The following is a 13,382-nucleotide window of genomic DNA, read 5'->3' on the forward strand; positions in this document are numbered from 1 at the left end:
CTCATGGTCACAGAAGTAAAGTCGAAGAGCCAGTGTTTGAAATGAGATACTACAAACTGAGTACTCTGCCCACTCTACCTTGTTATTGCTGACAAAATGGCCACAAAGATAGGGAAGGAGTCTGGGGCTAGACTGTCTCTGGGATACTAGTGACATTCCTTTCTGGCAGAGCAGTGCTAGAGACAAGTGTCAACAGACTGTCTTTTCCTTAGCTTTTCAAGGAAGTATCTAATATAATAAAGGTTAACTACCTACTTGAAACCTCAAGCAATAACACTAAGATTTTCCTCAGGGTCACTGCCAAGGAGTTGTTTTTTTTCCTCTCTCACACTTAATGCCAAATATCAAGAAAGACACAGAATTGAATGTCATTCTTTTTCACTTGAATTTTATTTCCTTTTGTGTATATTTTCTGCTCTCAGTTTGGAGCAGATTTCCTGTTCCCCTTGCTTGTCTCACCTGAGGTTTCCCTTTATTCTCTGAATGATGTTAAAATTTTCAGAACCCTGGAGAAACATAAATGAGTGCTCTCAAAGTGAGAGCATGTATCATTAAAGAGAATTAATTTATATTATTAATATAAATAACAATTAATTTATCATTAAACAATCTTTTTTTTTTACTGTTCTCCCTAAGCATTCAGGCTCTACAACAGGTCCACTGTAGTCCAGGGTAACACTTTCTTTTTTTGTTTAATTTGTTTATTAGTTTTCAACATTCATTTCCACAAGATTTTGAGTTACACAATTTCTCCCTGTCTTTCCCCTAACCCCACCCCAAAATAGTGATCTTACTGAATACCCCTTCCCCCAGCCCCTTTTGACTTTCTAGTAGGGTAAGATGGAATACCATACCCCAGTACCTGTATATCTTATTTCCCAGCTGCATGTAAAAAATAATAATACATATTTTTTAACATTTGATTTTAAAACTTTGATTTCCAGATTCTTTCTCTTCTTCTCTTGCCATCCACCCCTACTGGGAGGAAAAGTGATTCAATATAGGTTATACATGTGTAGTTATGCAAAACATTTCCATAGTAGATATATTGTGAAAGAATGAATGGCTATATTTCCCTCCATCCTATCTCACCCCCACTCACTCTATTTTCTACTTTGACCCTGTACATTTTCAAAAGTGTGTGCTTCTAACTACCCTCCTCCTCAATCTGCCCTCCCTTCTATCATCCCCCCTCTTATCTCCTTCCCCCCTACTATCCTGTAGGGTAAGATATCCAATTGAGTGTGTATGTTATTCCCTCCTTAAGCCAAATTCAATGAGAGTAAGGTTGATCTTACTTACTTACCCTTTTGCCTTCCTACTCTTCCCCTCCATTGTAACAGTTTTCTCTTGCCTCTTTTATATGAGATAATTTACACTATTCTATCTCTTCCTTTCTCCTTCTCCCATTATATTCTTCTCTTACCTCTTGATTTTATTTTTTAGATATCATCCCTTCCTATTCAACTGATCCTGTGCCCTCTATGTATACATGTACACATATATACACATGCTCACACATGTATTTATATGCACATTCTTATTTCTCTTCTCAATTTTTCCTTGACTTCCCTTACTTGATTTTCAAAATCCTTCTTGAGCTCCTCCATGGCCTGTAACCAATTCATATTTTTTTTTGGAAGCTTTTGATGCAGACATTTTGACTTCATTGTCTTCTTATGGTTTCATGCTTTGATCCTTTTTGTCCCCCAAAAAGGATTCTATGGTCTGTTTGTGGTTCCTCTGCTTGCTCATATTGCCAGTCAATTACTTAACTTTTGAGCTCTTTGCCGCAGTAAAACTCTTCTTCCAGATTGCAAAGAGCTGTGTCCCAAATTGCTGGGGTTTTTTGCAAATGTTTTCAGAGGTTTGAGGAGGGTACCTTCTCTACAGACACCACACTGGCAAACTGGCATTTCTCACCCCAGGACCACAGCCCAAGAAAGCTATCCAGATCCAAGCAGGTCAAACAAGAGTAATTACCCTAGGAATGGTCACTTTGTCCCCCTATGATCTGTAGGCCAGTAGGTTCAGCCACTGCAACCGCCATGCCTCTGCCACCTCTCACCCCGGAGGCAGGGGCTGAACTGTGCCCTTCCTTTCTAACAGAATTCATCATATGATGGTCAAGTATTGTCAGTGATCCCCTCCAAACTTATCTAGGTTGGTCCTTGGAAGACAACATGGACCTGGCAGACATGCTGATACCCCAAACCTTCAAAGGTACCAGTATTTAAGAACTTAGGGTCCCTTCCATGTAGTTATGACACACTGAAATAGGGCTTAAGGAAAGGTGAACTTTATGACTAGATAAAAAATAAGGTTTCTAATGAATACCTTTGACCTGTCAGAGAGATTTTTGAGTTTTCTGATTCAAAAGGCACACTTGATACTCCCTATGGATTTGGCACAACTCTGTGGTGACATACTAATGATGGAAGCCCTTTAGGCAGTATTCAGTGGAAATAGATCTGAGTCTAATTTAGCCCTGAAGGAAATGAAACATGAAAATTATGGCAAAGTAGGTCTTCACTTTGAGTCATGGGGCAGAACTTCTCTCACATGTCACATAATTGGACTTGTGGATTCTAACATTCTATACTTGTCATTTGTCTGACATTATTTTGCATATTTTGTAAGACCAAGTAAGTAATTTTTCTAAGGCATTTAACCTTGGTCGTGAGAGATATGGTGGATGGTTGAATCTCTCTCTCCTCTGCTTCTCCCTACTCTCTTCATACCCAATTTGTCTAAACTCAGCATTCAGTGATTAGAGCCACTAATGCTTATTGGTTGTTTGGCAACTGAAATTAGATTAGTGCTTCCATGTGGAAAAGGGAACATGGGAAAAAGCCAATGGATTTTGTTGGAGGATCATGGGAGGCATGAAACTCAACCAGCACATAGATGGACAGAAATGGATTCTTCCAAGTCATCATAAGATAGACTGTTAGTCTTTCAGCTTTTATTTAGAAGCGCTAGATGCAGCAATGAAAAATGTTCTGTGCTTAGAGTCCCTGAATCTACTTACCAATATTTACCAATTGTGGAAGAAGGCAAAAAAGAAAAATAAAGATGTTCAACATGACAGGTTTGCAAATGAAGGAATAAAAGTTATTAGTATCCCAAAGAGATCATGCAAATGGAAAAAGGACCTACATGTACAAAAATATTTATAGCAGCTCTTTTTGTGGTGGCAAAGAACTAGAAACTGAGTGAATGCCCATCAGTTGGGGAATGACTGAACAAGTTGTGGTGTATGAATGTAATGGAATACTATTGTGCGATAAGATATGATGAGCAGGCAGATTTCAGAAAACCCTGGAAAGACTTGAATGAAATGATACTGAGTGAATTGAGCAGAACCATGAGAACATTGTACACACTAACAGCCACAATGTGTGATAACTAACTTTAATAGACATCTCTTCTGAGTAATGCAATGATCCAAAACAACTCCAAAGGACTCATGATGGAAAATGCTGTCCGCATCCAGAAAAAGAACTATGGAGTCTGAATGTAGATTGAAGTATATTATTTTCTCTCTCTCTCTTTTTCTTTTTTGTCTATTTCTTCTTTCTTGTGGTTTCTCCCATTAATTCCAATTTTTCTTTACAACTGACTAATGTGAAAATAGGTTATATATATATATGTATATGAGAAAGAGAGAGAGAGAGAGAGAGAGAGAGAGAGAGAGAGAGAGAGAGAGAGAGAGAGAGAGAGAGAGAGAGAGAATCTACATAAAATTACATGCCATCTTGGGGGAGGGGGAGGGGAGAGATTTGGAGAAAATTTGGAACTCAAAATCTTATGGAAGTGAATGTTGAAAACTAAAAAAATACATATTTAAAAAAGCAATTATTATGCACTTAGTATGCACCATGCATTTGTGATAAGTGCTAGACCTATGAGTACAAATAGAAAGATAGTTCCTATTTCCAATGAGTTTATGTATAAGGGAGGGGTAGCCATGGAGCGTAAGCAGCTAGATGATTCAGTGGATAAGAGTTCTGGGCCCAGAGTCAAGGAGACCTGAGTTCAGATCTAGCCTCAGACACTAGCTATGTGACTGTAGGCAAATAACTTAATCTCTTTTTGTCTTAATCCACTGGAGAAGGAAATGGCAAATATGGTGCATGAGGTCACAAAAGAGCAGGACACAACTGAAGAACAACAAGCTACAGAGTAGGGTTTTGAATTAGTGATGGTGAAGATAGTGAGCGGAACCATAGGACAATTGATTAACATGTACATTCCAGGAATGATGATGTTGCTATAATTATTCTTACTAAAAGTAGAAGTGGAAGTTAGGGAGGGCCAGAAAGGTACACAGGCCATGGAATGAAGAAAGCAGGAGAATCAATCTCAACCCAAGAAAGACTACTGTTGGTGTACTAATATGTTTACATTTAACAGCTGTGGTACAAAGGTGTCTTTGGTACATTTTAACTCATTAGGCAACTGATTGTTCCATGTATGATTTCAAGATAATCCATCAAGACTTTCTCCTTCATATCTGTTCTTGTTTCGCTATGAGAGCAGGAACCTTAGGCATTTTCAGATAAATATCACTGAATTTCAGAAGTTGGAAAGGCCCTTATGGGTCAGCTTGGGTAGGAATGAATAGAGTGTTGGATGGGGAATCATAGGTAGGATGTGAGTTCAAATACCAGTGCTGTCACTAACAACTGTATGATCTTGAACAAGCGATTTCATCTCTTTAGGACTCAATTTCTTCCTCTGTATAATGAGGGGAGTACTTTAGATGACCTTTAAGGACCCCTTCTGGATCTAAGTCTATGATATTATGATCCCATGACTATGATTCCTCTTGCTTTGCCCCTCCCCATTTTGCATCTGAGGAAACTTAGGTCAAGAAGAGATTAAACGACTTTGCCAAGGTCACATAGTTAGCAGAAATGTGAATAAAACAAGATAATTTCTCTTGCAGCCCAGGCCTCTTCCTACTATATCACATTGATGATTGACATCAAAATAGATCAAGAATTGGAAAAGACCCCAGAGACCAACCTGCTCATTTTGGGAAACAGGAATCCATAGAGGAAAGTGACTCGCTCAAAGCCACTTACCTATGAAGTGGCAGAGCCAAGATATGAATAGAAGTGCTCTGTCTTCAAAATTAGTATTCTATAGCCTATATTACAACAATATTTCAAGTAACTTGGATGAACATAATTAGGTTCAGTTCATTTTATTCTATAGCACTCTCAAAGCCACTATCCATGCTATGTCTCAATCTCATATGTGGACTTCATTGACAGCACATGAAATCTATTCTCTGATTCCCAGGACAGAGCAAAAGAGTCTTTTAATTAGAAACACAGAGCACAGACCAAGCATAAACACTAGGCAAAGGCAGTTGTTACTGTTAGAAGGAAAATATTTCTTGCCTGCTCTTAGGAGGTTGGTGTTAGAGGATATGCAAATGAGGATATTAAATAAGTTCATTTCTAAATATTTGCTATTACTCTTTTTTAAAGAAGAGAATGAAAAACTCTGAGGGTAATTATCTGGTGAAAAGTTCAACATTCAGGTAATGGTGACTTTAGGGACTTCCCTTTTCCTCCTGAAATTTAACTATTAAATTTTATAAGACAACTAATTACCAGGCAAAGGACAAATCTATGTGGTGGATTTTACTGATTTCAGGAACTTTTAAAGTAAGGCAATGTTTTATGCTTTTCAGAGAGGTTGGCTCCAAGTATTTTGAATTATATTGTTGTTGATAAAATGCTATAATAAATTTAATGGACTACACTTTGCCTTCAAGGTTATCACCCCCTCACTACTTTACAAATACTAAGCTATGCCAAAAATGATGTTATTTTAGAGAACAACAGAGCCACAATTGAAGGGAGGAAAGTGCCTAGGGTTTAATGAAAATATAGGAAAAACCAATTACAGTATTCCACGTAATGGTGAATTCTTCTGCTTATCCTTAGGACCCCCTTAACTCCCTATTCCTTCAACAAGCATTCTATAATTTAATATAGTTGATAGACACTGTGTTTTAAGTATGGATTTGTTTTGAATTCACTAGAGAAACATCAAAAGAACTTTTGGTATTTAGTAGTGTGTACATCCATGTGAATATTGCCAAATCTTCAAAGTAAGAGGATCAAATGCAGGAAAATGGGACACATGTATCTGACATTTCCACCATTGGGCTTTCAAAGGCATTCTCTTGGGTTACATTTGTTTCTTTAATGGAAATAGGTTTGGATCATAACACTGCTAAAATGGTTATAATTTAGAAAAGTATTTGAGCCTAGAAATTGTAGGACACTGAGGCAATCTTAACTTGGGAGATTTCAACATTTCTCTTCTCTTACCTTCAATGAAGACTTCAGCAGATGTTGTGTCTGAACCACTAGGATTTGTAGCCAGGCAAGAGTAACGTCCTGTGTCGTCCTCAAAAGCCTCTGTGATGATTAGGGTATGAAGACCGCCACTGCCACACTGGATCTGGATGTCTGGGGAGTTCTGAAGCTCTTTTCCTTCACAGAACCATCTGTAGGTCATATGGAATATGAGGAATAAAGCAGAAAGGAACAGTTATGTTTAAAACAAAGTAGAAGTGAAAGCCCAGATGCCTTGTGATGAGCTACTAATTTGACATAAAAATAGTTTGATATATTGATATAGCCAATGAGAATATCTGTTCTGGACTGAATTGTTGTGTAATTTAGTCTTTTCTGGGAAAAAAATGTATACAGTCTTTTCCCAGAAAACACATTTTCTTGTAGACTTGTCAGTCAATCTCAGTTTAAAAATAAGGGATGGCAAGCTCCTAAAGTTCTATATCACTGCTATATCAAATTGATGATTGACATCAAAATAGATCAAGAATTGGAAAAGACCCCAGAGACCAACCTGCTCATTTTGGGAAACAGGAGTCCATAGAGGAAAGTGACTCGCTCAAAGCCACTTACCTATGAAGTGGCAGAGCCAAGATATGAATAGAAGTGCTCTGTCTTCAAAATTAGTATTCTATAGCCTATATTATAACAATATTTCAAGTAACTTGGATGAACATAATTAGGTTCAGTTCATTTTATTCTATAGCACTCTCAAAGCCACTATCCATGCTATGTCTCAATCTCATATATGGACTTCATTGACAGCACATGAAATCTATTCTCTGATTCCCAGGACAGAGCAAGAGTCTTTTAATTAGAAACACAGAGCACAGACCAAGCATAAACACTAGGCAACTCCTAAAACAACTCAGTCTTACAGAATATCAACAAAAATTTAAAATGTTTTGCAAAAAAGAATTGTCTTTTCATCATTAGACAAAAAAGAAACTAAAACAAATACTTCTTAACCTAATTACAATTTAATAAACTAAGTAAATGAAAATAATTAGGGAGAACTAGTGATAACCTTAGCATTCCTTTCAAAATTCAGTCATTTTCAGCATTTTCCACCAACCCTTGGCTAAATGACCAGCTTAGAAATACCAGATGTAATTCCTTCCACATTTCTGTTACTTTAAAAAGTTTCTAGTAGGCTATATGACCTTGGAGACTTTATATAGGCACAGAGGCTAAGTTGTAATTCACTCTTACTGCTCAGCTCTGTTCCTTTCCAAAGAACCAGGAGCCTGGTGGGGCTGGCTCCAAGGGCCTCAGGTTGTTGTTGTGTTTTTAAAAAATACAGACAGTTCTCTCTTCCTTTCCTCTCCCCTCCCCTCCTCTCCATTCCCTTCCCCTCCTCTCCTCTCCTCTCCTTTCTTTTCCTCTCTCTTCTCCATTCCTCCACAATTCTCAACTCTCTTCTCTTTTTAGTTCATTTTGCAAAATGAAAAATGGAGTTGTGACCCTAAAAACTTGCCAAGTCAGAGTTATTTGAAAAGAAATATGTAGGAACCTGCCACTTGAAAAGAGCTAAAGTCCCCTTTGATAACATTGTTCATTTAGCTTCTAATCACTTTTTAGAGATTTTCCCTGTGCTTAATCTGCCACTGAATTCTTTGGTCTTGGATTCCTTTCCTGGAAATTCAGCACTTAGGACTGAATCTGTAGCCTTCCCTACATTCAGGGAAGTGTAATACAAGCACAGTGTTTGCATTACAGCAATAATAGAATATTTTCAATAGTAAATATGGTAATAATGCAAAGGAACTTGTTAATATGGTAATTCTACTTGGCAGAAACTTTACAGAGACATTCTTAAAGATGAATATTTGCTGCTTAGAGAAGAGCAAAGTGAAATATGGAAACTAAGGAGCAAAGTGCAGCCAGTTACCATCCTTTTAATAACTGGAAGGTTTGATATATAATAGTTGCACATCTTATGAAATTTATGTTTTGGTGTCAACTTAGAAGACTATACTTCCAGATTTCAAGATCTAATTCAAGTTGTCTTTCTTCCAATCCAGTATTATTTTCTCTGCCCTTTCCTTTCCATTCCCACTGCTACCATCTTAATCCAGCCCTCATTACCTCATGCTTGGACTATTACAATAGTCTTCTAACTGATCCTTCTGCTTTCCGGCTTGCCCAATCCATCCAACACACCAAATGTCAGATCAATCTGCCTAAAATATGCTCTCACACATATCACTCCCCTGCTCAGAAGCTTCCAATGGCTCCCCATTGGCTTTAGAGTAAATCCTAACTCACTAGTTTGGCGTTCAAAGACCTCCAAAGTCTGGCCCCAACCTAACTTCTCTCACTGACAGACAACTTCTGCTCTAATTTACTCATTGTCTCTTAAATATTCTACGGGATTGCATACATCCCTGGAACACCATTCCTTTCCTCTCCATTTATATAAATCCTACCAATCTTTCAAGGTACAGGACAAAGTCCACCTCAGCCAGTGAACCCTCCATCTTCCTCAGCCAGGTTCTATATCTTTTCTTTGAAGTCTTAAAGCAAGTATGGTTTTGTTACTGAAATATTTATTTGGTAATTATCATAACTTTGTGTTTATATACTGTTTCTGACAACAGACTGTGAACTTGTGGACAGGACAGAAATAATATTTTATATTTCTTTATAATTAAAATATATTTCTAAATATATATGTTTATATATATTTCTAAATATATAATAATTTTTAATCATTAAAATTTATTTAATTAATTATTAAAATAAAATAATATTTTATATTTCTTTTTATCACTAATAACTAGTGCATAGTAAGGCTAAGTTAATTTTTGTTCATGTTGATGATGACAATCTCATCTCAAAACTTAAAGGACTCAGTTTCTATTGTTTTTTTTGGCAATGATTTCTGACATTTGCTTCCATACAAGATCAACACAAGAGATGAACTGTGATTTAACCCTTGCATTGTTATATAACATTTCAAGGACTTATGGAAAGTGTTCCCATTTCCTGAAGTTATTAATCTTTGATAAGTAAATTTTTAAACTTCTTTGAACCTCCCCTAATAGAATATAACCTCTTTGACTGCAGGAATTTTCATATCTGTTTTTATCTTCATTTCCCCAGGGCTTAGTGCCTGTCATATGCCATGTCATTTAAGAAAAGCCAGTTGAATGAATGATTTGAAAGCAAAGACTGTGTTTTACACTTCTTTGTTTTCCCCACAGTCTCTAGCACAGTGGCATGCACAAGACTCATAATTAATATTCCTTGTGTGCCTGATAGTTCTCATCACAAGGAAATCAACTACCCCAATAGTATGAATTAGGACCATTACCACCTGAGCAATGGAAAAAGAGAGAGAAAGTGTGGGGTAGTGGGTAGAGTGTTGAACTCGGTGTTAGGAATAACTGGTTTGAATCCTACCTTTGATATTTACTGGCTATGTCACCTACTCCCCTCTCCAACAAGTCCCTGAAACTCTCTGAGTTTTTTCCTCTGTAGAATGGAGATAACAGCACCTGGAGATAATTCTCTATTATTACTGTAATGCAGACAGTGTGCTTGTATTACAATACAATAATAGCAATCAGGGTTGTTGTGAGACTCAAATCAGATAAGACAAGTAAAGTACCTTGTGCAGCTTAAAGCACTTTATAAATGTCAGGTATTATTATTAGTCAGTCAATCAACAAGCACTATTAAGTGCCAGGCACTTGTGCTAAGTGCTGGAGCAAAAACACAGTTTCTCCCCTCAAGGAATTCCCGATCCAATGTGGGAGACAACATGCAAACAATTATGTGCAGACAAACTATATATAGAGGATAAATCAGAGATAATCTCAGAGGGAAGGCATTAGCATTAAGGGGGACTGAGAAAGGCTTCTTGTACAATGTAGGATTAAAAAAAATATTTTTAATTTATTTTTTTTGTAGAAGGTGGGATTTTAATTGGGACTTGAAGGAAGTAAGGGAAGCCACAAAGAGGAGATCAGTAGAGAGAATATTCCAGGTAAAGGGGACAGACAGTGAAAATGCCTTAGAGACAGAGCAGCAAGGAGGCCAGTGTCTGTATGTGTCAGGGTTGTGTGTAGGGATTGTAGGGGAAGGGGAATGTAAAGGGGAAGTGGATTGGAAAGGTAGGAAGTAGTCAGGTTATGGAGGATTTTAAGAGCCATACAAAGGATTTTATATTTGATTTGACATTACTAGTACTTGGTGTCACACTTGTACAATATACATACTAAGCATCTATTATGTGCAGAATACAATGCTAGGTCCTATGCAGCAAACCAGACAGTTTTATTTCTGTACTATGGGGACTGACACAGCATAGGCAGGAGAGGCAGTTTGGCTAACAGAATCACAGAGTATAGCTGGCAAGGATCTTAGAAGGCCATTGAGTCCAACCCCTTCATTTACAGATGAGGAAATAGATTCAGGAGAAGTGACTTACCCAAATCACACAGGCATTAAGTGGTAGAGCTAGGATTATTACCCAAAGGCCTCTAACTCCACAGCAAGCACTCTCTGCACTGTACCTCGTCTGGGCTACCATCTGGGTTGTTATTAGTCATGTGACCCCGGACAAGTCATTTTACATCTCTTAAGTCCCCAGTTTCCTTATCTATGAAATGGGGAAGAGAGATAGCAGAACAGGGTGGCTCAAAAGCCAACACTGGAATCAGGAAGACTTGGGTTCGTGTCTTACCTCTAACATATGCCCATTGTGAGATCATGGCAAGTCACAATCTCCCAATGCCCTGGGCAACTTGTGCAGGTTGTAAATTATAGGCCAGTGGCTGATCTGCATCAGTAAAGGGTGTTTCCACATTTAGAATTCAGACTCACAGATGAAATAACAAGTTCATACCCCACACCCTCTAACAACAAGGAATACTACTACATACTCATAATTGCTAACTACCTCATAGGGCTGTTTTGAGAGGAAGCCCTAAGTAAACGGTGAAGTATCAACATAAACATAAATTCTTGTTCCTCTCCCTAAACCTTCTCAACAAAGCCAGAGGGGGTAAATATTTCTGTATATTCATGTACCTCACAACATTCTTCTGAGACAAGTACTAAAGATATTATTATCTCCCTTTATTAGATGAAGAAACAGGTTCAATGGGGTTAATTGAATAGCTGAGGGTCATTTAACTAGTAAATATCAGCAGGATTTGAACCTGGTTCTTCATTCCTAATTCAGTGCCTCAAATAAGCAAAAAGTCATATACCAAGGCAAAAAATTAAAAAAGATATAATTTACACAAGTCATCTGTGTTCATTGCAGATTGTAAAATTGAAAGATGACTTTTTTGGAAAGGCAGATGACAATAGATCATAAAGGTCAGCAAAAGATACAGTTTTATACCATTAAAACTTGGGAAGATAAGGTATGGCCTGAAAGAAAACAGAATAAAAATCCCAAATGAAAAATATTGCAACAAGTTCAAATGGAGAAACAAAAAACAGTTTTCTGTGTCAAACTGAATCAGCTCAGCCAAGGTTCCTGAGATAAAACTACTTAATTTACGACTATAACAAAATAGGGTCATGCAATAGAAAGAGAATTGGACTCTGGAGACCTGTATTCTGCTTTCCTCTGTGCTATGTGAATTACCTACTTTTTCACTCTTCCGCCACAGATTTTACTGTCCTTAGTTGTACCATAGCCATATCCTTCTTGAAGGCAGGCAATAGTAGATAGCATATATTGCTAGATACATAGATAACTAGTTAACATAGTGGTTAGAACATTGGCACTGGGGCCAGGGCATAAGCTGCCATTTAGCCTGTATGTCTCACTTTCCTCCGAAAATTTCTACCTCCTTAAGGTTTCTGTGAAGATAAAATGAGATAACAGCTATAAAATACTTTGCAAACCTCGGAAGTACTACATAAATAATTATATAGTAGGAGCTAAACAAATATTTGCTTTGTTAATCATAGTGATGATCTTTCTTCTGAATTATGGTTTACATAACACTTCTTCCTCTACCAATTTAATCCTGTTACAACTATATTATTGCTTTATATAATCTCTATGGTTATTTCCAGTTTTAGTATCCTCTCTTCTTTTACTTGGGCTCAAAAAATCAATGTCACCAGTATAAGACATAAAAGGCACAGTTAGATAACAATTTGTCTGAAAACAAATCTGGGGATTTTGATGGATCACAAGCTCAACTTGAGGTGAGTCTGTGGCAGTCAACAAAAGTTAATGTGCTATTGAATTGCATTAAGAGGGGCAGAGCTTCCAGGAGTAATGCACTGATAGTCTTGTTATATTCTACCCTGGTCAGAGTCCATGTGGAGTACTGTGTTCTATTGTAGTGGTCACCACAATAAGCTTGAGAATATCCAGAGGAAGGGGCAGTTAGGTGGCGCAGTGAATAGAGAGCACCAGCCTTGGAGTCAGGAGGACCTGAGTTCAAATCCAGCCTCAGACACAACACCAAAACTAGCCGTGTGACCTTGGGCAAGTCACTTAACCCCAATTGCCCTCCAAAAAAAAGCAAAAAAAAAAAAAGGAATATCCAGAGGAAGACAACCAGAATGGTGAAGTCTATGCCATAAGAACTATTGAAAGAATTGTAAATGTTTAACCAGGAGAAGTCTGGGGTGGGGGAGGGGCATGATAGCTGTCAGACCTGTTCTGTCTGACCTCAGGGGGCAAAATCAGAAATGGGGTGGGGGGTGTGAATGTTGGTTACAAAGAAAATATAGGAAAAACTTTCTGCCAGTTAGAACCTGTCCAAAATTGGGGAGGGCTGTTTCAAAATACAGTGGATTGCTACTAATTGAAGTCTTGAAACAGAAGCTTTTTTTTTAAACCTACAAAGTGATATTCCAAAAGAAAGAATAAAGGGATTCTACAATACAGAAATAAGATTAAATGAATATACAAGATGAAGTGGAAGTCAGACTTAACTAACTTCTCATCTGGTAAATCAAGGATGAAAACCTAATTCTCATCCAAGACAAAACAAATTTAGACTCCACAGTAAAGGTGGTAAC

The 13,382-nt window shown here is 37.5% G+C and overlaps 1 protein-coding gene across 6 annotated transcripts in view; it reads right to left on the minus strand.

The window, feature by feature from the left end:
- Nucleotides 1–13,382, minus strand: part of PALLD (palladin, cytoskeletal associated protein) — a 543,092-nt gene that overhangs the window by 330,298 nt on the left and 199,412 nt on the right. For all 6 annotated transcript variants that reach the window (XM_069097213.1, XM_069097225.1, XM_069097232.1 and 3 more), the window contains one exon: nucleotides 6,354–6,532. In XM_069097213.1, the coding sequence (XP_068953314.1) occupies nucleotides 6,354–6,532 (179 nt within the window). The remainder of the gene's footprint in view (nucleotides 1–6,353; nucleotides 6,533–13,382) is intronic.

This window comes from Petaurus breviceps, unplaced genomic scaffold (assembly GCF_028583685.1).
Source record: "Petaurus breviceps papuanus isolate PSGF00001 unplaced genomic scaffold, PetGlider_PUasm1.0 126, whole genome shotgun sequence".
Lineage (NCBI taxonomy): Eukaryota > Metazoa > Chordata > Mammalia > Diprotodontia > Petauridae > Petaurus > Petaurus breviceps.